Genomic DNA, 14,489 nt, shown 5'->3' on the forward strand with positions numbered 1-14,489 from the left:
TTCATTACTAAGGATGGAGAAGTTACAACTGATAAGAAGCATGAGGAAGAATGGACCAAGGAGGAGGATGAACTAGCTCTTGGAAACTCTAAAGCATTGAATGTTATATTCAATGGGATTGATAAGAACATCTTCAGACTGGTGAACAATTATGAGGTGGCTAAAGATGCTTGGGATATTCTCAAAACCACTCATGAAGGTACCTCTAGAGTGAAGATGTCTAGATTGCAGTTGCTTACTACCAAGTTTGAAAATTTGAGGATGAAAGAAGATGAGAGTATTCATGATTTCCATATGAATATTCTTGAGATTGCTAATTCCTCAGGTGCCCTGGGTAAGAAGATGTCAGATGAAAAGCTTGTGAGGAAAATTCTCAGGTCACTTCCCAAAAGATTTGCCATGAAAGTGACAGCCATAGAAGAATCTCAAGATATCTGCAAGATGAGTGTAGATGAGATAATTGGATCCCTCCAAACATTTGAGTTGGAAATGAGTGATGGATCTGAAAAGAAAGTCAAAAGCATAGCCTTTGTGTCCAACACTGAAGATAAAAAGGAACAAAGTAGTCAGGATACTGATGAAGGTATGTCAAATGACTTAATGTTACCTGGAAGACAATTCAACAAAATCCTGAAGAGGGTGGATGTGAGGTCAAAGTCTAATGTCAAGAACAACTCATTTGACATCAGTAGGTTCAATGATGCTGGAAGAAGAAAAAGATCTGAAGAAAAATCCAAACAGGGCAAAGGAATTCAGTGCCATGAATGTGAAGGGTATGGTCATATTAGAGCTGAATGTGGGACCTATCTCAAGAAACAGAAGAAGAGTCTTGCTGCTACTTGGTATGATGATGACTCTGAAAGTGAAACAGAAGGAGAATATGCCAATCTTGTGATTGCCTTGACTGGGAGATGTGATCCTCATGAAGATTCCTGAGAAGACAGAACACTTAGAAACCATTTCTAATTTGAAGATTGAATCCTTGTTCCTGAATTCCAAATTGGATGAGATGACTAAGTCTGTCAGAATGCTAAGTAGTGGATCTGACACCTTAGGTAAAATCCTCTAGTCTGGAAAGATGGCAGGAGACATGACTGGCCTTGGGTTCAATGAATCTTCTCCTGATTGTAGTCCATCTGATAGCAAACCAAAGATGTCACATCAGGTGTCTCAACATCACAAGGGAAGACAACATAAACACTCAAAAGGAAAATACCAAAGATGGAGATGTCATTACTGTGGGAAATTTGGTCACATAAAACCATTCTGCTTTAGGTTGTATGGTTATCCTAGTCCTACTCATCAACCTAGACCCAAACAACACATCTCTTCTAACAGAAAACAGTGGGTTCCTAGGGTTGGTGCTACTAACTTGATAGCTCACACTTCCTTCTGAGTCTCAGCTAAAGAAGATTGGTACTTTGACAGTGGATGCTCCAGACACATGATTGGAAGCAAAAATCTGTTGGTTGACCTCCAATCTCATGTCACCAGCTATGTAACTTTTGGTGATGGAGCAAAGGGTGAAATCAAGGGGATTGGAAAGCTAAACTGCTCTGGAGTTCCTAACCTTGATAATGTGTTGCTTGTTAAAGGATTGACTGCAAACGTGATCAACATCAGTCAATTATGTGATCAAGGTCTCAATGTGAACTTCACAAAAACTCAATGCTTGGTTACTAATGCAAAAAATTAAGTGATCATGAGAGGAGTCAGATCTAAGGACAACTACTATATGTGGATTCCTCAAGAAACTAGCTATTCATCAATATGTGCTCTAGCTAAAGAATAAGAAGTGAAACTATGGCATCAAAAACTGGGTCATCTTCATCTTAAAGGGATGAAGAAGATCATATATGTTGAAGCTGTCAGAGGAATCCCAAAATTAAAGATTGAAGAAGGAAGAGTGTGTGGTGAATGTCAGATTGGAAAGAAGACAAAGATGTCACATCAGAAGATCAAACACGACACCACATCTAAAGTGATGGAACTTCTCCACATGGACTTGATGGGGCCTATGCAGGTGGAAAGTCTTGGTGGAAAAAGGTATGCTTATGTTGTGGTGGATGACTTCTCCAGATATACCTGGGTGAATTTTATAAGGGAAAAATCTGATGTGTTTGATGTGTTCAAAGACCTTTGCCAAAGACTTCAAAGAGAAAGAGAGAGTCATGTTATCAGAATCAGAAGTGATCATGGAAAGAATTTGAAAACAGTAAATTTGCTGATTTCTGTTCATCTGAAGGGATTGGACATGAGTTCTCTTCTCCCATTACCCCTCAGCAAAATGGTGTGGTGGAAAGGAAAAATAGAACTCTCCAAGAATCTGCTAGAGTTATGATTCATGCTAAGAAGTTGCCTTATCACTTTTGGGTTGAAGCTATGAACACTTCTTGTTATGTTCACAACAGTCTAACCTTGAGAAAAGGGACCTCAACCACTTTATATGAAGTCTGGAAGTGAAAAGGCCTACTGTCAAATACTTCCATGTGTTTGGTAGTAAATGTTATATCCTGGTTGATCATGAACAAAGAAGGAAAATGGACCCCAAGAGTGATGAAGGAATATTTCTGGGCTACTCAACAAACAACAGAGCTTTTAGAGTCTTTAATTCCAAAACTAAAGTTATGATGGAATCTATCAATGTTGTTGTTGATGATCAAGAGACTGATGTCACAGACGATGTTGAAACATTTCTTAATGATGCCCCAACTGAACCTTCTGATAAAAGTAGTGAGAGTGAGTCCACCCAGGCAGAACCTGAAGCTGATCAAGTAAACAAGGGACCCTCTATCAGAATTCAGAAGGATCATCCTAAAGATCTCATTATAGGAGATCTAAATAAAGAAGTCACCACTGGATCAAGGGAAGTGATCTCACATGCCTGTTTTGTGTCAAAGATTGAGCCTAAGAATGTTAAAGAAGCTTTAACTGATGAATTCTGGATCAATGCCATGCAGGAAGAGTTAGGGCGATTCAAGAGAAATGAAGTATGGGATTTGGTTCCAAGACCTGAAGGAATAAATGTTATTGGAACAAAGTGGGTATACAAGAATAGATCTGATGAAAAAGGTGTGGTTACTAGTAATAAACCAAGGTTAGTAGCTCAAGGATACACTCAAGTTGAAGGAGTTGACTTTGATGAAACATTTGCACATGTAGCTCGCCTGGGGTCCATTAGACTATTGCTAGGAGTGACATGTATTCTGAAGTTTAAACTGTTCCAAATGGATGTGAAAAGTTCCTTCTTAAATGGCTACTTGAATGAGGAAGTATATGTTGAACAACCAAAGGGATTCACAGATCCAAATCTTCCAAAGCATGTGTATAAGTTGAGGAAAGCTCTTTATGGGTTGAAACAAGCTCCTAGAGCTTGGTATGAGAGACTCACATTGTTTCTCATTGACAATGGATACAGAAAGGGAGGCATTGATAAGACTTTATTTGTCAAAGATGAAGGAGGAAAGCTCATGATTGCTCAGATATATGTGGATGATATTGTGTTTGGCGGGATGTTAAGTAAGATGGTTCAATATTTTGTTGAACAAATGCAGTCTGAATTTGAGATGCGTCTTATTGGAGAACTAACTTATTTTCTTGGCCTGCAAGTCAAGCAGATGGAAGATTCTATCTTTCTATCTCAAAGTAAATATGCCAAGAATATAGTTAAGAAGTTTGGCATGGAGAATGCAAGTGACAAGAGGACACTTGCTCCTACTCATCTGAAGTTGTGTAAAGATGAAAATGGTGTCAGTATGGATCAAAGTCACTACAGAAGTATGATAGGGTGTCTGTTATATCTTACAACAAGCAGACCTGACATTGCTTTTGTTGTAGGTGTATGTGCTAGATATCAAGCTGAACCAAAGGTGAGCCATATAAACCAAGTGAAAAGGATCCTAAAATATGTCAATGGCACTTGTGACTATGGGATGTTATATACTCATGGATTTGATTCTGTGTTGTCTGGCTATTGTGATGCTGATTGGGCTGGAAGTGCTGATGATAGGAAAAACACATCAAGAGGATGTTTCTTCTTGGGGAACAATCTAATATCATGGTTTAGTAAGAAGCAAAATTGTGTTTCTCTGTCTACTGTTGAAGCTGAATACATAGCAGATGGAAGTAGTTGTTCTCAACTGGTATGGATGAAACAAATGCTGACTGAATACAATGTCACACAAGATGTCATGACATTGTACTATGACAACCTGAGTGCTATAAACATCTCAAAGAGCCCTATTCAGCACAGCAGGACCAAACATATTGATAGCTGTCACCATTTTATTAGAGAACTTGTGGAGGATAAGATTGTAGCCTTAGAGCATGTTGCTACTGAGATGCAGTTAGCTGATATTTTTACAAAGGCCTTGGATGCGAATCAATTTGAATTCCTGAGAGGGAGATTAGGGATTTACATTTATGAAAATTTATAGCAATTAATATGGAGTGGAAAAAATACTCAAATTATAATCTATTTTCCTAAAATAAAGTGCCCCCATTATGGTAAATCATTACCTTGTATTGGAAATACCATATATTCCATCTTCACACACTATCCCCATAGCCCCATTACCTACTCCAACTATTCCATCTTCCTGTTCCTTCTCCACAAACCTCTGCTAGGGCAACCTTACTTTTTCCAGAAAAACTCAAAAATGTCACAACATCAAGATACATCCGCTTCTAAAAATACTAAGTTTACTCCAAAATTTAGTGTTCCTCCCGTGGGAGTCCCCGATGATGAGATTCTGGATGTTGCTCCTCTCTCTATTATTCCCGCCGTGGACATTGATTTGAACCAACTCATCTCCAATGATGCCTCCGCTTCTGCATGTTCCAATTAAGGTAATCCCTCTAGTATTCCGCCTGGTTCAACTCCTGTCACTAAGTATAAGGAAGGAACAGACTATACCGATCGTGTTATAAGAGACATAGTTACTAGAATTCTTAATGAAGGCCACTCTGTGAAGGGGGGTTTCTACTCCCCTTGCTCAAATGTATCCCCCTCCTGAGGTTGAACGACCTAGTGGTAAGGGTGATGATTCCTCCAGTTTTGAAAAGGCCTTGGTTGCTGAAGGGTTGCGCTCTTTAGGGAAAACCGTGTCTGACAAAGGGAAATCTGTGGCCTCTAACACGGCTAATGCTTCCCACTTTGAGAAGCATGATGATGCAAATGTTGTGATTGATCTAGAGGATGGTAGCTCTGATGATCAAGAGGAAAACTTGATTCATCACATAAAGCCAAGTGTGGCTAAACGCATGAAGACTCGCAAAGGAAAATATGTGGTTGAACTTATGCCAGCTAGGGAAGCTAAGAAGACTGCTGTCATTGGTCCCTCCAAACCATGGAGCAAGGTTGAAATAAAGAAGAGGAAGGTCAGAGATGATTCTGATCCTGAAGAGGATGTTGAGGAAGATGTCCCTGACATCTCGCATGTGAAGAAAACTACTGTTAGGAAGTCTCCTATTAAAGTACATGTTGTTCATTTGGATAACATCTCCTTCCATCTTAAGGATGAAGCTGCTAAGTGGAAATTTGTGATTCAGAGAAGGGTAGATGTGGAAAGAGAATCGGGAAAAGATGTTGCTGATGTCAAGGAGGTCATGGACCTGATACAAGCTGCTGGGCTTTTGAAGACTGTTGTTGGGTTCTCTCAATGCTACGAAGGTTTAGTCAAGGAATTTATTGTTAATATTCCTGAGGATATTTCTGATAAGAACAGTAAGGAGTTCTCCAAGGTGTATGTGAGGGGTAAGTGTATAACATTCTCTCCTACTGTTATTAATAATTTTCTAGGCAGAAATAATGAGGGTGCAGGAGAATTAAAGGTTACAGACAATCAAGTTTGTAGAGAGATTACAACTAAGCAGGTGAAAGTTTGGCCTTTTAAAAAGCATCTTCCTGCTGGGAAGTTGACTATCAAGTATGCTATCCTGCATAAAATAGGAGCTGCTAACTGGGTCCCTACCAACCATATCTCCACCATTGCTAATACTCTTGGGAGGTTTATTTTTGTTGTTGGGACAATAGTGAAATTTGACTATGGTAGATATATGTTTGATCAAATCATCAAGCATGCAACTACTAATGCAGTTAAGCTGCCAATTGCTTTTCCCTCTATGATCTGTGGAATTATCTTGAATCAACATCCTGGTATTCTGTGCTCAAATGATTTACCTAGTAGGAGAAAACCAGCCCTGTCTGTGCACTACAAACTCTTTGAAGGCAGTCATGTCGAGGATATTGTCATGACATCTACCATGAGGAGGCCAGTCTCAAAAGTTGGAGCAATTGATGAGCTTGAGGAGGCATACAAAGAGCTAGGTGAAGGGATTAGTGTAGCCACAACTAGAAAACAATCTTTGGAAAGCCTTGATTGAAAGCTTGGAGCAGGCTGAGGGTGAAAATGTTGAACATGCTAATGTCAGCCATGAAGAAGAAGATGAAGCCCACACCTCTAGTGAGAGGTCTGCTAACAATGATGATGCGAGTGGCAATTCTGCTTCTGGTGCTGCTGAATAGGCTGCAAACTCAAGCTCTACTGAGTAGCTCTCTTGGCTTTGGTCCCTCTTGTTTTGATGTTTTTTTTTTGGTTTTTTGGTGGATTTCTTTGTGTTTTTTTGGTTTATTTCTCAGAATTCTTACAGTTGTGTATGTACTTGGTGATGTAACTCTTTAACTTCTGGTATTTCTGTTAATGACTAGATAAACATTTATTTTGTCTCTTTGGTCTCTTTTGGCTAAAAAGGGGGAGAAGTAGTTGTAGATGTAGCTGAGTATCTTAGCTTAGCTCTGTAGTATTATTGTTGCTCTGCTTGTCTGATACAGGGGGAGAATTCTCTGTGTTCTGCTTGTGTGAAGTAGTGTGGTTGTTGCTTGTTATGGACTGGCTTAAGGGGGAGCTGTTGTGTTCTGGGAAGTTGCATGGACTTGAGGGAGTGTACAAACACTTGTGTGTCCTGATGTTTGCTAGTTGGTTCTTGCTAGTGTTGTATGTGCAAGTGCTTGTGTGTTTACTAGTTATTATTTTTGCTAGTGATGTGTGTATGTTTTCTTCTGCTGCTGAACTGATGCTCTGATTGATTTCTTGTGGACGTGTGATCTGTTGTTTGTTTTAGCCAAAACTTGCCAAAGGGGGAGTTTGTTGGTTCTATGAATTGGCATCAATTTTGGTAAAACTTAGTGTTATCACAAGATGTCACGCTTGTAGTCTTGACATGTGATATCAGCTTTCTGCAGGTTGTTTGATATGGTTGTGCATGATTTATTCAAGATGTCAGACCCGATGTTACGACATGTGCATACAGAACATTCAGTCTGAATGTTATGTATTTTGTTGTTGCGCTTTTCATGCAAGTCTTTGTGTGCTTATGTGGAGATTTCATGCATTATTCAAGGAGTAATTCTATTTAAAGCCAGAATATTCTGTTTCCCAAAAAGGAATGTTTCGCTGTTATTTCCTAGGGAATGGGCCCGTTTGTTTTGGATTTTTTTTTAAATGATTTTTATAGTGTTACATATTTTAGTGTAAAAAAAATTACAAAGAAACTTTTCATAAAAGTTTCAAATGAAAATTTGGTTTGAATAGTTATTCTTAAAATGTTATTTTAGGTATTTCATCATTTTATCGAAACTTTTTTTGGATATCAAATTTTCAAAAAATCACTTAATTTTGAAGCTATTTCAAATAGTTTTTCATAAAAATCATTTTTAAGATACAACTTTTTGAAAAAATTGTGATTTTGACTATGTTTTGATCTTCAATAATGTATATTTATGTTAAAAAATGAACAATTCAATCTTTTAATTTATAAAAAATAAATTTAAAAAAACTTGTAATATTTTGAAAAACATTTTTGTAGAATCCATTTTCAAAAATACAAAGAAAAAATCCATTTTTTTAAAGTTAAAACAAACTGGCCCAATACGCAATAAATAGAATTAGGGTTTCATGCTGCCCAGGCCCATTTAGAAAGCTTCTATTTAAAGACTATGTAAAACCTATTTTACATATAGAAAACACGAACAATGAAGTGTGTGAGTATTAGGGTTTTAGTCTTGTGTACGTTTGTGAACTGTGAGCCATTCATCCACCTGTTGATGTGTGAATTGGACTGATTTTTTGAGTTGTAAATTGTCCACTCTAAGCTTTGAAGTACGAGTGTATTTGTTTACTTGATTGAAGATTTTAAGCAAGATCAAGTGTGTGTCCTTGAAGTGTGTCTTCTTTCTTTTTGGTATTTGTTCTAGTATCACTGCTGTGATTGAGGGGGAGTGAGTAGGGTCTCATGTCTAAGAGTTCTTAGATAGAAATCACACGGGTAGAGATTAGGTGAAAAGACTGTAACTTGAAGTTATTTTCTGAGAGTCTTTGAACTAATTCTGTTTAGTGGATTTCCTTCCTGGCTTGGTAGCCCCCAGACGTAGGTGTGTTTGCACCGAACTGGGTTAGCAATTGCTTGTGTCGTTTTTCAATTGTTTCCTGGTTTTTATTTTGTTCATATTTCACTTGTTGTTCAGATATTAGTGTCGTGACATTACCTTCGACATCTCATATCTGATACCAGAATTTCAATTGATATCAGAGCAGGCATCTTGCTCTGGTTCTGGGTGAGATCTTGGGACGTTACTTTCTGGTACTATGGGCAGAGACGGAGGATCTGTAAACAGACCACCAATTCTGGATGGATCTAACTATGATTACTGGAAACCTCGGATGGTAGCCTTCTTAAAATCTTTGGACAATAAGACTTGGAAATTTATTCTAACAGGCTGGAAACATCCTTTCATTACTAAGGATGGAGAAGTTACAACTGATAAGAAGCCTGAGGAAGAATGGACCAAGGAGGAGGATGAACTAGCTCTTGGAAACTCTAAAGCATTGAATGTTATATTCAATGGGATTGATAAGAACATCTTCAGACTGGTGAACAATTATGAGGTGGCTAAAGATGCTTGGGATATTCTCAAAACCACTCATGAAGGTACCTCTAGAGTGAAGATGTCTAGATTGCAGTTGCTTACTACCAAGTTTGAAAATTTGAGGATGAAAGAAGATGAGAGTATTCATGATTTCCATATGAATATTCTTGAGATTGCTAATTCCTCAGGTGCCCTGGGTAAGAAGATGTCAGATGAAAAGCTTGTGAGGAAAATTCTCAGGTCACTTCCCAAAAGATTTGCCATGAAAGTGACAGCCATAGAAGAATCTCAAGATATCTGCAAGATGAGTGTAGATGAGATAATTGGATCCCTCCAAACATTTGAGTTGGAAATGAGTGATGGATCTGAAAAGAAAGTCAAAAGCATAGCCTTTGTGTCCAACACTGAAGATAAAAAGGAAGAAAGTAGTCAGGATACTGATGAAGGTATGTCAAATGACTTAGTGTTACTTGGAAGACAATTCAACAAAATCCTGAAGAGGATGGATGTGAGGTCAAAGTCTAATGTCAAGAACAACTCATTTGACATCAGTAGGTCCAATGATGCTGGAAGAAGAAAAAGATCTGAAGAAAAATCCAAACAGGGCAAAGGAATTCAGTGCCATGAATGTGAAGGGTATGGTCACATTAGAGCTAAATGTGGGACCTATCTCAAGAAACAGAAGAAGAGTCTTGCTGCTACTTGGTATGATGATGACTCTGAAAGTGAAACAGAAGGAGAATCTGCCAATCTTGTGATTGCCTTGACTGGGAGATGTGATCCTCATGAAGATTCCAATGATGATGAATTAACCTTTGATGAATTAGCTACTTCTTACAGGAAGTTGTGTTTCAGAAGTGAAGAAGTGTGTCAACAAGTGGAGAATAAGAAGAAACTGATAACCCAACTAGAGGCTGAGAAGACAGAACACTTAGAAACCATTTCTAATTTGAAGATTGAATCCTTGTTCCTGAATTCCAAATTGGATGAGATGACTAAGTCTGTCAGAATGCTAAGTAGTGGATCTGACACCTTAGGTAAAATCCTCTAGTCTGGAAAGATGGCAGGAGACATGACTGGCCTTGGGTTCAATGAATCTTCTCCTGATTGTAGTCCATCTGATAGCAAACCAAAGATGTCACATCAGGTGTCTCAAAATCACAAGGGAAGACAACATAAACACTCAAAAGGAAAATACCAAAGATGGAGATGTCATTACTGTGGGAAATTTGGTCACATAAAACCATTCTGCTTTAGGCTGTATGGTTATCCCAGTCCTACTCATCAACCTAGACCCAAACAACATATCTCTTCTAACAGAAAACAGTGGGTTCCTAGGGTTGGTGCTACTAACTTGATAGCTCACACTTCCTTCAGAGTCTCAGCCAAAGAAGATTGGTACTTTGACAGTGGATGCTCCAAACACATGACTGGAAGCAAAAATCTGTTGGTTGACCTCCAATCTCATGTCACTAGCTATGTAACTTTTGGTGATGGAGCAAAGGGTGAAACCAAGGGGATTGGAAAGCTAAACTGCTATGGAGTTCCTAACCTTGATAATGTGTTGCTTGTTAAAGGATTGACTGCAAACCTGATCAACATCAGTCAACTATGTGATCAAGGTCTCAATGTGAACTTCACAAAAACTCAATGTTTGGTTACTAATGCAAAAAATGAAGTGATCATGAGAGGAGTCAAATCTAAGGACAACTGCTACATGTGGATTCCTCAAGAAACTAGCTATTCATCAATATGTGCTCTAGCTAAAGAAGAAGAAGTGAAACTATGGCATCAAAAACTGGGTCATCTGCATCTTAAAGGGATGAAGAGGATCATATCTGTTGAAGCTGTCAGAGGAATCCCAAAACTAAAGATTGAAGAAGGAAGAGTATGTGGTGAATGTCAGATTGGAAAGCAGACAAAGATGTCAAATCAAAAGATCAAACATGACACCACATCTAAAGTGCTGGAACTTCTCCACATGGACTTGATGGGGCCTATGCAGGTGGAATGTCTTGGTGGAAAAAGGTATGCTTATGTTATGGTGGATGACTTCTCCAGATATACCTGAGTGAATTTTATAAGGGAAAAATCTGATGTGTTTGATGTGTTCAAAGACCTTTGCCAAAGACTTCAAAGAGAAAGAGAAAGTCATGTTATCAGAATCAGAAGTGATCATGGAAAGAATTTGAAAACAGTAAATTTGCTGATTTCTGTTCATCTGAAGGGATTGAACATGAGTTCTCTTCTCCCATTACCCCTCAGCAAAATGGTGTGGTGGAAAGGAAAAATAGAACTCTCCAAGAATCTGATAGAGTTAGGATTCATGCTAAGAAGTTGCCTTACCACTTTTGGGCTGAAGCTATAAACAGTGCTTGTTATGTTCACAACATAGTAACCTTGAGAAAAAGGACCTCAACCACTTTATATGAAGTATGGAAGGGAAGAAGACCTACTGTCAAATACTTCCATGTGTTTGGTAGTAAATGCTATATCCTGGCTGATCGTGAACAAAGAAGAAAAATGGACCCCAAGAGTGATGAATGAATATTTCTGGGCTACTCAACAAACAACAGAGCCTTTAGAGTCTTTAATTCCAGAACTAAAGTTATGATGGAATCTATCAATGTTGTTATTGATGATCAAGAGACTGATGTCACAGACGATGTTGAAACATTTATGAATGATGCCCCAACTGAACCTTCTGATAAAAGTAGTGAGAGTGAGTCCACCCAGGCTGAACCTGAAGCTGATCAAGTAAACAAGGGACCCTCTATCAGAATTCAGAAGGATCATCCTAAAGATCTCATTATAGGAGATCTAAATAAAGGAGTAACCACTAGATTAAGGGAAGTGATCTCACATGCCTGTTTTGTGTCAAAGATTGAGCCTAAGAATGTTAAAGAAGCTTTAACTGATGAATTCTGGATCAATGCCATGCAGGAAGAGTTAGGGAGATTCAATAGAAATGAAGTATGAGATTTGGTTATAATTGAAGGAATAAATGGAACAAAGTGGGTATACAAGAATAAATCTGATTAAAAATGTGTGGTTACTAGGAAAAAAGCAAGGTTAGTAGCTCAAGGATACACTCAAGTTGAAGGAGTTGACTTTGATGAAACATTTGCACCTGTAGCTCGTCTGGAGTCCATTAGATTATTGCTATGAGTGGCATGTATTCTGAAGTTTAAACTGTTCCAAATGGATGTGAAAAGTGACTTCTTAAATGGCTACTTGAATGAGGAAGTATATGTTGAATTTCATATTACTCTGGAAGGTGGGAATTCCGGTTTTTATCGCACCTACAGACGTTTAACTGCTAATGCATGTTGGATAGGGATGAAAGCAAGGGTGCAAGCTTATGTTAAGGCTTGTGATGTTTGTCAACGACAAAAGTACTTAGCTATAACACCTGGGGGTTTATTATAACCTCTTCCTATTCCATCAGTAGTATGGGAAGAGGTCTCAATGGATTTTATCACAGGTTTGCCAAAATTCCCTTGGGTTTGAAAATGTGTTTGTGGTAGTAGATAGGCTGTTAAAATACTGCCATTCCATCCCTCTCAAGAGACCTTATACTACAAGAACAGTAGTTGTAGTCTTTGCCAGAGAAGTTATACGACTTCATGGTTTACCTGCAACAGTTATGTTGTGACTGTGATCCCCTGTTCATCAGTAATTTTTGGACTGAACTTTTCAGGTTGAAGGGTACTACTTTGAAGATGAGTTCAACTTATCTCCCAGTAACAGATGGCCAAACGAAAGTTGTAAATCGATGTTTGGAGACTTATTTGAGATGCTTCATTGCGGACCAACCAAAATCCTGGTTGTCTTGGGTTCCTTGGGAAGAGTTTTGGTTTAATACAACATTTCATGCGTCCACAGGGAGCATACCTTTTGAGTTAGTCTTTGGAAGGAAACCTTAAGTTATTACAAGACTCTTGCAAGGTGAAACAAGGGTGGCTGCAGTCCAAAAAGAGTTGGAAGAACGAGATGAAACACTGAAGCAACTTAGAGCTCATATTCAAAGAGCTCAAGACCGTATGAAGTATTTTGCAGATGAGAAGCGGACATAATCCAGTTTTAGTGTTGGAGAATGGGTGTTCTTGAAGCTATGTCCACACAGACAACAATCAGTAGTATCTAGGATTAATGCTAAATTGGCAGCTAGATATCATGGTCCGTTTCAGATTGTGGAAAGGATGGAAGTTGTTGCATATAAGCTTAGATTACCCGAAGGATCACAGGTACATCCAGTTTTTCATGTTTCCCTGTTAAAAAGGGCAATTGGAGATTATGCAGTGGAGAGTGAATTGTCTCAAGAAGTTGAAGGGAGCTGTGTGGAGCAGTTTGTGCCTAAAAGAGTTTTAGCCACACGTTTCAATGGGCTAGGAGAACAAAGAGTTTAATAAGTTTTAATTCAGTGGACTAACAAGGTTGTGGATGAGGCTACTTGGAAAGACATGGAGACCATAGCAAATCAATTTCCTGAATTTAACCTTGAGGACAAGGTAGCTTTTCTAGAATGAGGTATTGTTAAGAACCAAGTGAATGATGATGGGTCAGATATGAAAATGACCAATCATATTGGGCCTAAGAGTGCTAAGACCTGACAGGTTTATTCTAGAAGGAAAAGAGGATCTCACACCATGTGATAGCTATGAGGTGGCAGAGAGAGAGAGAGAGAGAGAGAGAGAGAGAGAGAGAGAGAGAGAGAGAGAGAGAGAGAGAGAGAGTAGTGACCCTAACCAATACCATTAGGCTGTAGCATAAATGAGGTGGGAAGGGAATTGAGATCTTATCTTAGAAGAATCATATAGAAATCATTGTATGGAGGATTGTTAAGCACTCCATAGGAGCATAGCTCTGTGGCAGTTAGATCATTGAATCTTTTGTAAATTCTCTTACAATCATACAATAAGCAGTCATTATTTTTCATCAGTCTCTATTCTTTGTCTGAATTTTACCCTTATCTGTCAGAACCTAATAGTTACATATTGTGATGATAACGATTTGGTGTTCTATGGTCCTATGGTGGAGATTCAAGAGCGAGATGAACCCGAGTGTTCATAAATCATATTGCATGCATAATGAGGCAGTTGTGGATTACATTGCATACATGTTTGCCTATGCAGTTGATTGGTCATGATGTCGTTGATTGGTTGAGAAAATGTACATGTTGTTGATTGGTTGAGAAAATGTACATGTTGTTTTGAATAGGTGTGAGGCCATGTTGTTGTTGATTGTGTAATGAATGTGTGATTGTTGTATGTTCTCTACCTTAACATTCTTTACACTGTTTATATTGAATGTTGTTTCTCACCCATCATTGACATCTTTCTTGTAGCATCTTGAATGTTGTTTCTCACCCATTTGTTTCATGTTATCCATCATTGACATCTTTTGTGTAACATCGGAGACGAGAGTTATTATGTTTTTGAAGATGATGTTGCTTTGTTATTTTGAAGTTATAACTTTATTTATGAAGTTGTTATGAAAGTGTTTTTCTGTAGCGTGATTTCAAATGATTTGATGTGTTTTCAAAGGATTGTCAATTACCAGA

At 38.3% G+C, this 14,489-nt stretch overlaps 1 protein-coding gene across 1 annotated transcript; it reads left to right on the forward strand.

Annotated features, from left to right (window-relative positions):
- The first annotated feature begins 4,998 nt into the window (after positions 1–4,998).
- On the forward strand, positions 4,999–6,384 carry LOC127082407 (uncharacterized). Its single transcript, XM_051022643.1, has one exon. The coding sequence runs from the start codon at positions 4,999–5,001 to the stop codon at positions 6,382–6,384; it is 1,386 nt and encodes a 461-aa protein (XP_050878600.1).
- Positions 6,385–14,489: the final 8,105 nt, after the last annotated feature.

This window comes from Lathyrus oleraceus, chromosome 5, assembly GCF_024323335.1.
Source record: "Lathyrus oleraceus cultivar Zhongwan6 chromosome 5, CAAS_Psat_ZW6_1.0, whole genome shotgun sequence".
Taxonomy (NCBI): domain Eukaryota; kingdom Viridiplantae; phylum Streptophyta; class Magnoliopsida; order Fabales; family Fabaceae; genus Lathyrus; species Lathyrus oleraceus.

Bases quoted from the DNA above. Each gene is read 5' to 3' on its own strand.
- LOC127082407 (XM_051022643.1), top strand. From the start codon at position 4,999: ATGTATCCCCCTCCTGAGGTTGAACGACCTAGTGGTAAGGGTGATGAT.